We start from the raw sequence: 13,758 nt of genomic DNA on the forward strand, positions 1-13,758 counted from the left end.
CCCTGACCAAGAGCATGGTGGATCCCCTGACCAAACTTGTCTGCTTCTCTGGCCCCCTGACCAAGAGCATGGTGGGCCCCCTGACCAAGAGCATGGTGGGCCCCCTGACCAAACTGGTCTGCTGCACTCCCAGCCTGACCAAGAGCATGGTGGGCCCCCTGACCAAACTTGTCTGCTGCACTCCCAGCCTGACCAAGAGCATGGTGGGCCCCCTGACCAAACTTATCTGCTGCACTGCCCCCCTGACCAAGAGCATGGTGGGCCCCCTGACCAAGAGCATGGTGAGCCCCCTGACCAAACTTGTCTGCTGCACTCCCAGCCTGACCAAGAGCATGGTGGGCCCCCTGACCAAACTTGTCTGCTGCACTGCCCCCCTGGATCACCCCATGGTGGGACCCATGATGGATGATTTTGTTTGTCTCCTTCCCAACCTGTCCAGCGGCGTGGTTGACCCCATGGGCAAACTTCTCTGCTTCCTTTCCTGCGTGTTCGACGCCATTGTTGATACCGTGGGCTACTTTGTCCAAGCCGTTTTCCACGTTCTTGCCGACCTGGCTGCCCATGTTGCTAAGTTCATCAAAAATTTTTTCCACTTCCCTTCCAGCTTGAGTGATTCCATTATTGATGCCTTCAAGGGCCTTGCCCACCTCTTTCTCTGCGTTGCTCAGCCCTCGGCTGAACCCTTCTATGACCCTCTCAATGGGATCTTCGCGGGCTGCCCGAGCAGGTAGAGCTCCCAGGAGCACTAAGAGGCAGCAGGAGCTGAGCAGATTGGCAAGATGCATGTTGCTGGGAAGGCAGGGAGGATGCAGAGAGGAGCCTGGGAGCGGGGCCGCTATTTATCCTTCACCTCCCTCCCTCTTCCCCACCCCTCATGACTCAATCGCCCCTGTGAGGCTCTGACTTCGGTTCAGCCAGGGGGGTGTTTCCCAGAGACATTTGGGATTGAGCAATGAGGAGGAGGAGGAGGAAGAAGACGGGATGAGTCACGGACAAGATCCTTGCCTCTTTGCTCTTTAACCGGCTCAAGCCCTCCACCCGAGTAGGTCCTGCCCTGCCCAGCCCCCTCCTGTTTTCCTCTCTTTGGCACTGGCCATCCTCCTTCCTTTCGAACCCACCTTCAGGCGCCCTCCATCCCTAAACACCCTGTCAGCCCTCTTAGAAGGCTTGCTCTACAGGGTAACTCTGGAAGAGTGGAAAGCAGACAGGGAGAAGAGAACCCCCAGGAGCTGAAGGAGCTGCCCAGTTTTGTTCTCAAGGGTCCCCTCTCCAGCCCGGTGGTGGTGGCGCACGCCTTTAATCCCAGTACTTGGGAGGCAGAGACTGGCGGATTTCTGAGTTTGAGGCCTGAGTTCGAGGCTTGAGTTCGAGGCTAGCCTGATCTACAGAGTATGTTCCAGGACAGCGAGGGCTATACAGAGAAACCCTGTCTTGAAAAACAAAAAACAAAAAAAACAAAACAAAAAAAACCAAAACCCTCTCCCACCCTTCTCTCTGCTCCTCAGCGCCCCCTCCCCCACCCCACCCCCATGGCTGCCTGGAAGCTAGAGTGTGACCCAGCTGCCTCCAGTCAGTCCACACCTGGCTTAAATGGTGAGCATCCCCCAGGCACAGTGTGCTATGACAGGTATGGCAATTGTGTTCTGTGACATCACTCTTCTGTTTCCATAGACCTTACCACAATCTGAAATTGTTTTTAATTTTTAACAGTGTGTCTCATCTTCTACATTGTTCACTTCTAGCCGTCGGGCCCTTAGTACTGGGTACTGCCATGGCCCCAGTTTAGAGGACATTAACTGGGGCCCAGGAAGTAGATTCATAGATGGAACTCAGGGATGGATTAAAGCCAAGGGAAAAGTCCAAGCCTGAACACATCTCACAGGGTGCCGGAGCTAAAAAGCCACATGGGGTCTCTTGGGGAGGGCCTTGAATTTTGGAGCCAGGATCACATGTTCATGACAGAATCCAGGCCTCTCTCCTCCCAATCCCTGGGCAAGCGCTAGGGGCTGACTGCCATGAGCTGGGAAAGGACGCAGTGCTACCTGAAAAGCCGGTTGAGGCAGCCCGAGGGAGAGGCTGGGAGAGCTGGTGGAGCAGATGCTGCCTCAAACATGTGGGCTGGGGGCCAGGGCCTTTTCCTTCCTCCTTTCGTCTCCTGGGGCCTCCAGCTCCCTGACCTGAAGCCCCAAGAACTGTTCTGTTGGCCCAGAGCATGGGGGAAGCAGCTAGGAGGCTGGCCTGGGGCTGACGTCTGGCATTAGAAGGAAGGCGGGTACTGGATCTTCCCCAGTATGTCCACCTGGGGATAGTCTAGAGGGAGGCAAGCAAGAGCCAGTAGGTGGGGAACAGTCGGATGTGGTGTGTGTGTGTGTGTCTGTGTGTCTGTGTGTGTGTAGATATTTAGGTTTTAATGCCAACGGTGAGGCTGAGGAGGGAGCGGTAGGATGTTCAGGCATGGAGGAATGCGGGTGTGCACAAGCGGAGGAGGTAGTTATCTGTGTGGGTGCCCAGGTGTGGCTGAGAACCAGCACGTGTTGTCAACTTCAAACCAGAGGATGAGGTGGTCCCCTCAAAGAAGCGATAGACACACCCAGAAGCAAACCTTCCAGGCCCAGGAACCCGGGAGCGTCTGCTTTCCCAGCTCTGACACAGCAGACAGGGCTAACTGGACCACTCTGCAAAGTCAATCTGCTTCCCAGGTTCACAGTCCAATGACAAAGGCAGATCTTGGTCATGGCACTCCAGTAAGAGTGTCCTGCATCCCTTGCATCCCTTAATGATGGAGAGTCAGAGGCCAGGCAGAGAAAGGAGCCAGGGACATGGAGGTGGGGGTGTGTGTGTCAGAATCCTGGCATACCCCAAGATAGATAGGTTTGGCTTACCCTTTTTTTTTTTTTTCCGAGACAGGGTTTCTCTGTGTAGCCCTGGCTGTCCTGGAACTCACTCTGTAGACCAAGCTGGCCTCGAACTCAGAAATCCGCCTGCCTCTGCCTCCCAAGTGCTGTGATTAAAGGCGTGTGCCACCACCGCCCGGCTGGCTTACCCTTTTAAAAAGGTATCTTTTCTATGTTTTATGGTGATAGGGTTTCCTGCAGCCCAGAATGGCCTGGAACGCATTATGTACCTGAAGCTGGCCTTGAACTCTTGATCCTCTGGGACTGCAGCAGGCATGCACCATCACTCTGTATTTTCTTCTCCATCCTTCTCTCCCTCCACTGGCCCCTCTTCTCAGCTTTCTGTCACCATTTCCCAGTGGATTCATGACCTCTCACCTTTCTCCTTAACCAAAAAGCCCGTGGAAGAAGCTCGGACTCAAGGATATCACACTTTATGCCACAGTGCTTCAAAGGTGTAGCGTATGTTCACATGGGGGTTCGTCCATCCAAGGGTGTCATAGTCAGTGTCTTACCCAGAACCCCCTCTGCAGAGGGACTAACCAGGGCTTCCCAGCTCAGACTAGGATCTACCACAGTTAGAAAAGCAGATACATCGTAATTTACACAGTAAATGTTTCTGTTGCCTGGTATCTGGCAGATCTGCCCATAAAACTGATCTAGACCAGATGTCAGGAGAAGAGTTCGTGCCTGTTTCCTCTCTTGCTATTAATGAGAGCTGTCACTTCTAACATCAGATTTGGGGGCGAGTTATTGGTCCCTTTATATTATTAGTATAGCCTTGGATGTCCTGGAACTCACTCTGTAGACCAGGCTGGTCTCAAACTCAGAAATCCACCTGCCTTTGCCTCCCAAGAGCTGGGATTAAAGGCATGCGCCACCACCGCCTGGCTATATTATTATTATTATTATTATTATCATCATCATCATCATTATTTAGCCTAGAGTCTCATACAAGCCCAGGATAATCTCAAACTCATGGCAATCTACCTGCCTCAGCACCCAAGTACTAGGATTCCAGGCAGGAACCGCCATGCCCACCTCTGTATGTGCCGCCATACGAAAGAAAACTTTGCCCAATAGCATCTGGATGGCCCGCCCCATACATACCACTTTCTCACACATGCTAGGCAAGGCTATATATATCCTAGACTTTTAGTTTACATTTTTTCCCATTATTTATTTTTGAGACAGAGTCTCACTTTGTAGCTCTGGCTGTCCTGGAACTATGTAGATAGACCAAGTTCGTCTCAAACTCCCGGGATCTGCTTGCCTCTGCCCTCCAAGTGCTAACAGTAAAGATGTGTACCAGAGAACCCAGACCTTTTAAAATGTTTTTTTTTTTTATTTTGAGACTAAGGTGGCCAGGCTGGCCTTGAACTCACCCTGTAGCTCAGACACGCACTAATCTATGATTCTCCTACGGCAGCCTCCAAGTAGCTGCAATTACAGAACCATGCCTGTCTCTTCCAATTTATTTTTAGTTTAGCTCTCCAGGGCCTTGCAACCCCTGTCCCATGGCCAGTTCTTGCATGATATGGTTCTGGCTTCAGTTTTATGAAACAGGATCTCTATACGTAGCCCATGGAAAGCTTCTCTGGGGGCCCGGGGGAAGGAAGAGGTTTTGTCATTGTATGAGTTTTGGGCTTCCGCCCTTCTCTCTAGGATGGTGACTCGTATCTGTAGCAAAGCCTCACACCCCTTTGGTCACAGCTGCGTGTCAACCGGCCCTGCAGGTGAAGGCATATGTTAGTGAGTCATAGAAGTTCATGTGAGCCCTGGGCTTGAGGGGACATTTTTCACTTGCTTTTTTTCTAGACACTTCCTGAAAGCCTGCTTTGTAAGCTTTGCATGGTGGCGTGCAACTTTAATCCCAGCTTCTAGGAGGTTGAGGCAGGAGGATCATAGCAATTTAGAGGCCAGCCTCAGCTACATAGAGTGATCTTGTCTCAAGAAATGAAGAGCGGGCCTGAAGAGGAGGCTCAGTGGGTAGGACTGTGGACTACTCTTGCAGAGGACCCGAGTTTAGTTCCCAGCATCCACATGGGTCCATTTGTAACTCCGGTTCCAGGGGACTCAACAGCCTCTGCTGGGTCCCAAAGACACCCAGAACTGCACATGGTGCATAGACAGGCAGGCAGGTAAAACACTTGGACATATAAAATGAGTGTTGTTTTAAAAGAAGGAGAAGGCGCAGTGTGTGGCAGATGCTGTTCCAGATGTGACTCAGCTGTGGATACAGCACCCCTCCAGGACACACAGTCAGTGAGGGTGACGTGTAACAGGACATCGGGAGGTGCTGAACACAGGGAAACTCCAAGGAAAAGAACAGACAGCTGTGGGAAGACGTGGCTTAGAGGTTGCTTCAAGACTGGGGATGAGACACTACGTAAGAGCCGACACACTGGCTCGGCGGGTAACGGGCAGGTGATCGCTGCGAAGCCTGAGGAACTGAGTTCAGTCCTGGGCCCATGGGACAGAAGGAGGGAACCAACTCCCACAAGGTGTCCTCTGGCCTCCACACACAGAGATGGGGGAGAATAAATTAAACTAAAATAACCCCAGGGGCTGGGGGAGTGTCTCAGCAGAAGAAAACTTGCCTAGCACGCCCAAGGCCCTGGGTTCAATTTCCAGCAAAAAAGAGAAAGTAAAAGAAAAAATTTGAGGGAGTAGAGGACCAGGTGTTTGTCATGCGTGTACAGACACACCTGACTTACCTGTGCTTCCTAGATACTGCAGGGATGGGTTTGTTTGTTCTTAATAATTTTATTTTTCATTTTACGTGTATGGCTATTTTGCCTGAATGTATGTCTGTGTGCACCTGGGGCCTGTGGAGGCCAGAATGGGGCATCAGATGGCCTGGGACTGGAGTTACGGAAGATTGTGAGCTGCCGTGTGGGTGCTGGGAATCGAACCCAGGTCCTCTGAAGGAGCATTAAACAGTCTTAACCACTGAGCCATTTCTCCAGTCGTTTGTTTGTTTGGATACAGGGTCTCACTATGTAGTCCAGGCTAGCCTATGGGAAGACATGGCTTAGAGGCCCCAAACTGGCCTCCTGCATCAGTCTCCCAGATACTTATTCACTTAACCTTTCTTTCTTTTTTCTTTTTCTATAAATTGAACACCTGTGCCAACCCAGTGTCAGCACACGCGCCAACTCCATTCCTTCAACAGCATAGATGGCCGGGAGCAGTTGTGAGCAGCCGTGTGGTTTCTGGTATGTGTGGGCAGGAGTGGGGTTCCACGGCAGAGCACATGATTGGCCTATGTGAAAACCTGTATTCAATTCAACCAGGACCCTCCTACATTCGGCCAAGGGTAAGAACCAAAGCATGCACATCGGATAGGTTACACGTTTAATACAACAAATTTTATTAGGCATGATAGTTAAGTGCTCTGTGAATCATCCTCAAGCTGAAACTTAAAAAATAAATCGTACTGTTAACCTATTTATCCATGTATTTTAAATGCTTTATTTATTAAGTATGAGTGCAAGTGTGGGGGGTATAGACCTGGAAAGGTGGAGCATGTCCAAACCCTGGAAATCTCAAAAACTGAGATTAGAATCTCATCCTGGGACCAGCAGGAGTGGAGATAACTTCCTGTTTCTGTTCCTGCCTCGGAGCACGTAACCCATAACCCTGAGACCTCCAACCAGGCAGTCACAGATATTCAGTCACATAGCACAACACCTGGAATTCGTCCCCATGCAAATGAGGCATCTCGGTAGCATCGGCCTTTAACCAATGATCTTTTCTCCCCTCCCTGGATATTCTCATGCCCTTCTCCATATATATATGGAGATATATATATATATATATATATATATATATATATATATATATATCACCCAAATAAACTACTGTATGTGTATGGGTTCAAGGCCACCCCAAATGAAGAAATATGAAGACGCTAAGATCATCTCAGAGAGCTACTTCATTAAAGATAGTCGGAGAAGGTCTTCACCCAAAAGAGTCATAGCACTAAGATTCTTGGAGAAGTCCCCTAACTCCTGCAAACCCTGAAGGAGAGAGAAGAAGACACAGAACCACAACATTCGTCTCTGACCCTGCTTTAGCCTTCCCGTCCTGGTGAGCAGGGGTGTCTGATGCCCTGGAGAGAGAGGCAGACTGCAGACCAAACCTACTCCAGATGTCAGAGTCCAGACACCCCCAAGAGGAGAGAGAGAATCTGGGACCATACAGGTACTTATGGAGGCCGGACAAAGGTATCACTGATCCTGGAGCTGGAGTCACATGGGGTTGTGAGCCGCTCCACAGCAGTACTGGGATCTGAACTAGTGTTATCTACAGGAACAGCAAAGGACCTTAGTCAGAGCCCCCGAGGCAGAACCAGAACATGGGGGGTGGGGAGAGTGGGGGGTGGACCTGCAGTTCACGTGGCCACAATACTTGCATCATTTCCGTGGAGAAAGCATTTTTATTTAAAAAGCTAAAGAATATTTAAAAGTTTGCAAATTATAAAGTATAAAATGAAAACTAGTGGAAATTTACTTTCCTTGATTAAAAAGAAATGGGCAAGGCAAGTGTGTTTTATTTATGGACTGAGTAAGTTCTAAATTAAACGCAGGGCAGAAGACAGTCCAGCTGGCTAGTCCATGCTTGGTGTGCTCTGGATTCAGCCCCCAAGAGCCACACAGTAAACGGACGGAAAGAACGTACTCCCCTGACCACCACATGTGTGACCACACATACACACACCATAGACTAATGGCATTTGAAATTTGTTTAATGGGTCACACTTGAAGTCAGTGGGACATAAACATAAAACTAAGAAGACAAAGCTCCACCCTCCTGGAGTTTGTAAGTATTCTTGTTGAGGCTGCATCTTTTCCATTGCTTCTGCAGCACTGTATACTCCAGGCTAGTTGGCCCACACGCCTTTTTAGGACTACAGATGAATGCTATCTGAGTGTGTGTGCGTGTGTGTGTGCATGCGTGCGTGCGTGCGTGTGTGTGTGTGTGTGTGTGTGTATTAATTCTATTGTTTTTATTTTTGTTGGGTTTTGTTATGTATTATGTATGTTTATAAATCACTTTTATGGTTTTAAAGTTTATTTTTGAGAACTCCCAATGTACAGAAAATGCTTTGATCATGTCCATCCCTACCTGGCCTCCCACTCCTCCCAGACCCCCTCTACCACCTACCCTCCACCAATTTCCTGAAAAATGTTGATCTTTTCATACAAGTAGTTTTGTCTGCCCCTGTGAGCACATGGCTGCAGTGCATAGAGAAGCCAGAAGAGGGCAGTAGATTCCCTGTATCTGTAGTTCGAGATGGTGGAAAATCACAATGTGGGTACTGGGAGCTGAACCCCAGTCAGCTGTGAAAACAGCGAGTATTCTTTTTTTTTAAACTTTATTTACTTATTTATTTAAAGTACACTGTAGCTGTCTTCAGACACCCCACAAGAGGGCATCAGATCTCATTGCAGATGGTTATGAGCCACCATGTGGTTGCTGGGATTTGAACTCATGACCTCTGGAAGAGCAGTCAGTGCTCTTAACCACTGAGCCATCTCACCAGCCCTCAGCAAGTATTCTTAATGGCTGGGATTTCTCCCCAGCCCAGGGTACTCATCTATGTGTGTTTATTTTTAAGCCCACACTGACTTGGACCGCTGATGAGGTTCATAAGAGTCGGGTGAACCAGTCCTGTTTGGTTTACAATCCTAAATGAAAACCAACTCAGCTGTCCCAGGAGCCATCAACTGTCTGTAGCTCCTGGGCCCCTCCCCCACCCATGAGAATGTTGACTGCCTTGACCTTGGGCTGGGAACAAGGCCTCCCGTGAGTTCTGCAGTGCAGCCCTGCTATCATGTTCGGGAGAACCTTTTTTGTTGCTGTCCTACCTGACCTGTGGATCTTACAGTATTTACTTCCTCTCCTCCGCCTTGGTGAGAAGAGCGACCATTAAATCCTGGAACACCCAGGCAGCCGAGGGGAGACCTGGGAGGGGCTACCTCAGCATTTCCACACAAAAGGGCAAGCAAGAGAAACTCCTCAGAGATCCCAGGACAGCATGGAGCAGGTGGACCAGGGGAGGGAGGAACAGAGAGGGCAGCCATGAGTTTCTGTGTGAACCTAGTGGGTTCCACTCTAGGTACCAGAGGGTGGCCTTGAAATCCTATGTAGGGCTTTCTAGGACTGTAGAGCTGGGGCTAGGACTCCACCCTTTACACCACCCCCTCTGTGATATCATCGGGCAATGTGACATAAATGTGACATCATCAGAAGCTCAGGAGCCACTGGGACCTTGGGAGCTTCACACCTCAGTAACACCACAGAGGGGCCCAAGCCAGTCAGGCCATGAGATCTTAGGCCATGTCGAGACGTGACGTGGTCCTCACCAATGTTACTGTTGTCCAGCTACGGCGGGACCCATGTCCACGCCCATGTCCGTGCCCCTGTCCATGCCCGGGTAAGGAGAGACTTTGGGGGTGGCCCTGGGAAAGGAGGAAACTGTGGTCTGGGAGTCTCTACTCCCTCACCCAGGGTGCTCAAGAGTCCTGAGACCCTCCTCCACCAGAATGTCCTCTACTAGGTACCCCTAAAGGCACAGGTCAGGGGAGGACCCTTCAGACCTCTATCCTCAGGGATTCTTCCTCACCCCAGAGCTGCTGGTTGGGATGGAGTTGGGGGTTGGGAGCTATGCTCCCAGGACTGCCTGAGCTTTGGCTTCTAACAGTGCAGAGGGGAGAAGCAGAGGCCAGGAGGAGGCAGGGAGGCTGGAGAGGGAGGGGTCACCAGGAGCACATGTGACAGGTGGCTGTGCTCCCCACATTTCATGGATGTCCCTGGTGGCCAAGGGACAAAGGGGCTGGTAGGCTTGGTCCTCCCTGGGCTGCAGGGAGCAGGGATGCTCGCAGCCCTCCAGGGCAGGGCTGCTCCCTTTACAGGCAAGGGAGGCCTGTGTTCACTGAGACTCACAGCCACCAGGTGAGGCCTGGGTGTTCACTGTCCCCATTCTATGGAGGCCAGCAGAGGCCAGGAGAGGACAAGCTACTTCCCAGTCTCCCGACCATGGAAGGAATGGGGAAGCTGGGATGCTCCCAGGGCCTCAATCGCTGTCCAACCTGCTGGCAAACCCAGCCAGAGGCTGCTCAGGTGCTGAAGCCAGAGGGAGCCAGGGCTTCTGGGAGGGCAACCCCCAGGTGACCCTGGTGTTCTCACTTCCCACAAGTCAATGTGCCTGTGAGAACCTTCCTTCAAGACACAGGAACAGACAGGTAGACAGCAGGACTGCCCTGTGTCCACATGCTTCACGGCTTCTGTAAAGTGGGTGCAGGGAGGGGAGGCCTTACTATCCTCTGAATGAGTTCGGGCAGATCCCCACTTGGAACTCTAAATGAATACATCTCTCTACTTCCTTGGTTTTCAAAGGTGTACAGTCGCTTGTGTGGCTGTCACTGTGTCACAGCACAAGTGCCAGGGCACGGGACAATTTAGGAGAGTGGATTTCTCTCTCTTCTACATGGGGGCCAGGGATCAGAACACGTGGTCAAGGTCAGCAGCAAGACCCTTTTCCTGCTGAGCTCTCTTGCTGGCCCGACCTTCCCCTCTTGTGACCTTGCAGATGGAATCTCCAGGAAGGCAGATATCCTCAAGGTCACCAGTGCCTCAAGCTCACTGCCTCCAGTGAACAGGAACTGATACCTTGAGGGAATCTCAGTGTCCATTTCCCGGCCTCAACTCTGAACTTCCTAGAACAAGGTTTCCTGGGGTGATTCCTACCATAAGGGGTTGGGGCTCACAGAACTGGATCCATTATTAGACAGGGTCCAGAAATATCTTGGACACATAAGAGTGGGGTGTAGTTTAGTGGGAGAGCAATTGTTTTAACATGTGGGAGGCCCTGAGTTTTCCTCCAGCACTAAACATGGCCCAGTTGGTAGAAGCAGCTGGCATCAAGTTTGAGGATTTGCATTTTGTCCCTGGACTTCTGCAAGTTTTCCTCTGACCTACATACACACACACACATACACACACACACACACACCACAAGGTGGAAGGAGAGAACAGACTATACAAGTTGTCCACTGACCTTCACACACACACACACACACACACAGAGAGAGAGAGAGAGAGAGAGAGAGAGAGAGAGAGAGAGAGATCTACTGTAGCACATCTGTCGAAAATGACATAGGGTCTGGTTTCAACACCTGCCCCCTGACCCTACAGACATAGAAAGTATATGTACATTATACTATAGTCTATTAAATATGTAAGAGGTTCCGTACTATGAACGCCAAGCACAGGAATTTTTATTTTCTTGGCAGTGCATGGGATGGAGACTGAATCTAGGTCTTCACATACACTGACCGTGTGTCATGTCGCGGAGCCACACCCCAGCCTACACATACCTTAACTTTAAGAGACATGATACACCAGGCACATGCCTTTAGTGCCAGCACCCAGGAGGCAGGACTCTGTGAGACTGAGGTCAGCCTGGTCAACACAATGAGTTCAAGGCCAGCCAAGGATACATAACCAGATACTGTGTAAAACAAAACCAAAGACCCAGAAATAAACACATGCCTAAAATCTTAGCTCCAGGAAAGCTGGAAGCGGGAGTGAGGCTCTAAGGTTTTGGTCAGCTTAGACTACATGAAAAGATTCTACGGAACGACTGAACAACCTGCCCATGCTTGCAATATCGGGGAGCCCAGGGGGAGACAGGAACAAGAATGGACTCTTCTCTGCTTCACCGTCCTTTTCTTTTTTCCTTTCAAGCTTGGAGTTTGAACCCAGGGTTTTGGCATGTGAAACATGTTTTCAACAATTGAGCCACATCCCCAGCCCTTCGGGATTTTAAATTTTTTAAAAAAGATTTATTTATTTTATATGAGTAACACTGTAGGTGTATTCAGACACACCAGAAGAGGGCATCAGATCCCATTACAGATGGCTGTGAGCCACCATGTGGTTGCTGGGAATTGAACTCAGGACCTTTGGAAGAGCAGCCAGTGCTTTTAACCACTGAGCCATCTCTCTGGCCCCAGGATTTCAAAATATTATGGGTTGGTTGATTGATTGTGTATGTTTATGTGTTGGGTGTTTTGATGTGTGTGTGTGTGTGTGTGTGTGTGTGTGTGTGTGTGTGTAGCTAGGGCAGGTGTCCACAAAGGCAGACAAGTTAGATGCTATCAGACACCTGAGGTAAGTGTTGGGAGTAGAACTCAGGTCTCGACATGAGCATGTTCTTAACCATCTGACAATTTCTCCACTCTGGTCTAGAGTTTTGAATTTTTTGATGTCTAAGTGCTTGCCTGCTTATATGTGTGGACCCTGTGCACAAGGTGCCTGCAGAGGCCAGAAGAGGGCACCAGATTCCCTGGAACTGGAGTTACACCAGGTTGTGAGCTGCTACGTGGGTGCTGGGATTTGAACTAGGATCCTCTGCAAGAGCAAAAAGTGCTCTTAACAGCTGAGTGGTCTCTCTCGTTCCTCGTCTCCGAGGTTTTAATTTCTGGACTATTAGTGCTTGGGAGACTGTGAGTGAGAGAGTGGAACAGCTCACATGCACAGGTCATAATGACCAGGCTGGAGTTGCTGTTCTTTCTGTAAGGGGCAGGGATTAGCGAGTGGGCTTTGCAGGTGAATTAAGTCAGGAGCCTGCACCAGTTCACAAACCTTCCCTTCTGCGATAGGCATATGTAAGCTACCTACGGCTGTCACTGAGAGGGTAGACCTCAGGAGCCATGCGGCATAAGGCGTTGGAAACACTTCTAAATAATGTATTTGCTTATTTTCAAGGTTGTTGAAGATTGAATTCAGGGGTCTCCTGCCTGCTAGGCAGGCACTCTTACCATTGAGCTGTGTTCTAGTCCCTTAAATTGAAGTTTTAGAATAAACTTTTAAGATTAAGTTTATCTTACATATAAGGCAATAACATCACTGTTGAAATATTCTCTACATAGAAAATAACGCATTTTACCACATATTCTGTGATAGTCTTATTTATGGAATGACCTTTTAAATTTTTAAAACTTTATTAGTGTGTGTCTGTGTGTGTGCCTGTGTCTGTCTGTGCGCGCACGCGCACATGTCCACGAGCGTGTGCCATCACCTGGACACTCGAGTCAAGGCAGTGTGGAGGTCAGAGGCCACTCGTGAGTCATCCTGTCTCTCCTACAAAATAAGGCAGGCGCTCTTGTTTCTGTAGTGTTGTGTACTCTAGCCTAGCTGAACCAAGAGAGTCTGGCCACACAGATACACGCCACCACACCTGGCTTTTTAATATATCCTATCCTTATTGAAAACGTGAGAGACTCCATACTGGATCATTCTCCCTCCTCCCTCCTCCCTCCTCCCTCCCAACTTCCTTGTTTCCTTTTGATTCTCCACTGACTCAATTTGGGTTGTGCATAAGGGGTCTGGGCTATCATCCACTGCAGCATAATTGATACCCTTAAAGAAAAGGGATTCAACCTCCCCCAGAAGTCACGAGCTATCAGTAGCTCCCCAGGCAGAGTTGGGTGCTCGTGAGCCTCTACCCTCTGTGCCGGAAGGCTCACTGGCATGATCGTGTGCAGGTCTGACACAGGCAGCTACAGCTGCTCTGAGTCTCCTCCTGTCTCAGGATCATCTACACCGTATCTCTGCCTCTCCTTCTGCCATGGCGAGGACCAGCTCAGTTACAGACAGCATCTGAGAGGAAGGAACCCAAGCAGCCAAGGGAAGACCTGGGAGGGGTTTTCTCAGCATTTCCACACAAAAGGGCAAGCAAGAGAAACTCCTCAGAGATCCCAGGACAGCATGGAGCAGGTGGACCAGGGGAGGGAGGAAGAGAGAGAGCAGCCATGAGTTTCTGTGTGAACCTAGTGGGTTCCACTCTAGGTAC

The 13,758-nt window shown here is 50.0% G+C and overlaps 2 protein-coding genes across 2 annotated transcripts in view; one reads left to right on the plus strand and one right to left on the minus strand.

Annotated features, from left to right (window-relative positions):
- Sbsn (suprabasin) overlaps positions 1 to 785 on the minus strand; it is a 4,100-nt gene extending 3,315 nt beyond the window's left edge. Inside the window, 2 exon segments of the mRNA XM_028787675.1 lie at position 1; positions 3 to 785. The exon segment at position 1 is cut by the window's left edge and continues 437 nt beyond it. Coding sequence (XP_028643508.1) covers position 1; positions 3 to 785 — 784 coding nt within the window.
- An 8,454-nt stretch (positions 786 to 9,239) lies between these two features.
- Gapdhs (glyceraldehyde-3-phosphate dehydrogenase, spermatogenic) overlaps positions 9,240 to 13,758 on the plus strand; it is a 16,605-nt gene continuing 12,086 nt past the window's right edge. Inside the window, exons 1-2 of the mRNA XM_028787652.1 lie at positions 9,240 to 9,336; positions 10,492 to 10,553. Of these exons, the coding sequence (XP_028643485.1) occupies positions 9,240 to 9,336; positions 10,492 to 10,553 (159 nt within the window). The remainder of the gene's footprint in view (positions 9,337 to 10,491; positions 10,554 to 13,758) is intronic.

The sequence above is a fragment of the Grammomys surdaster genome, unplaced genomic scaffold (genome assembly GCF_004785775.1).
Source record: "Grammomys surdaster isolate TR1022 unplaced genomic scaffold, NIH_TR_1.0 125671, whole genome shotgun sequence".
NCBI classification, from domain to species: domain Eukaryota; kingdom Metazoa; phylum Chordata; class Mammalia; order Rodentia; family Muridae; genus Grammomys; species Grammomys surdaster.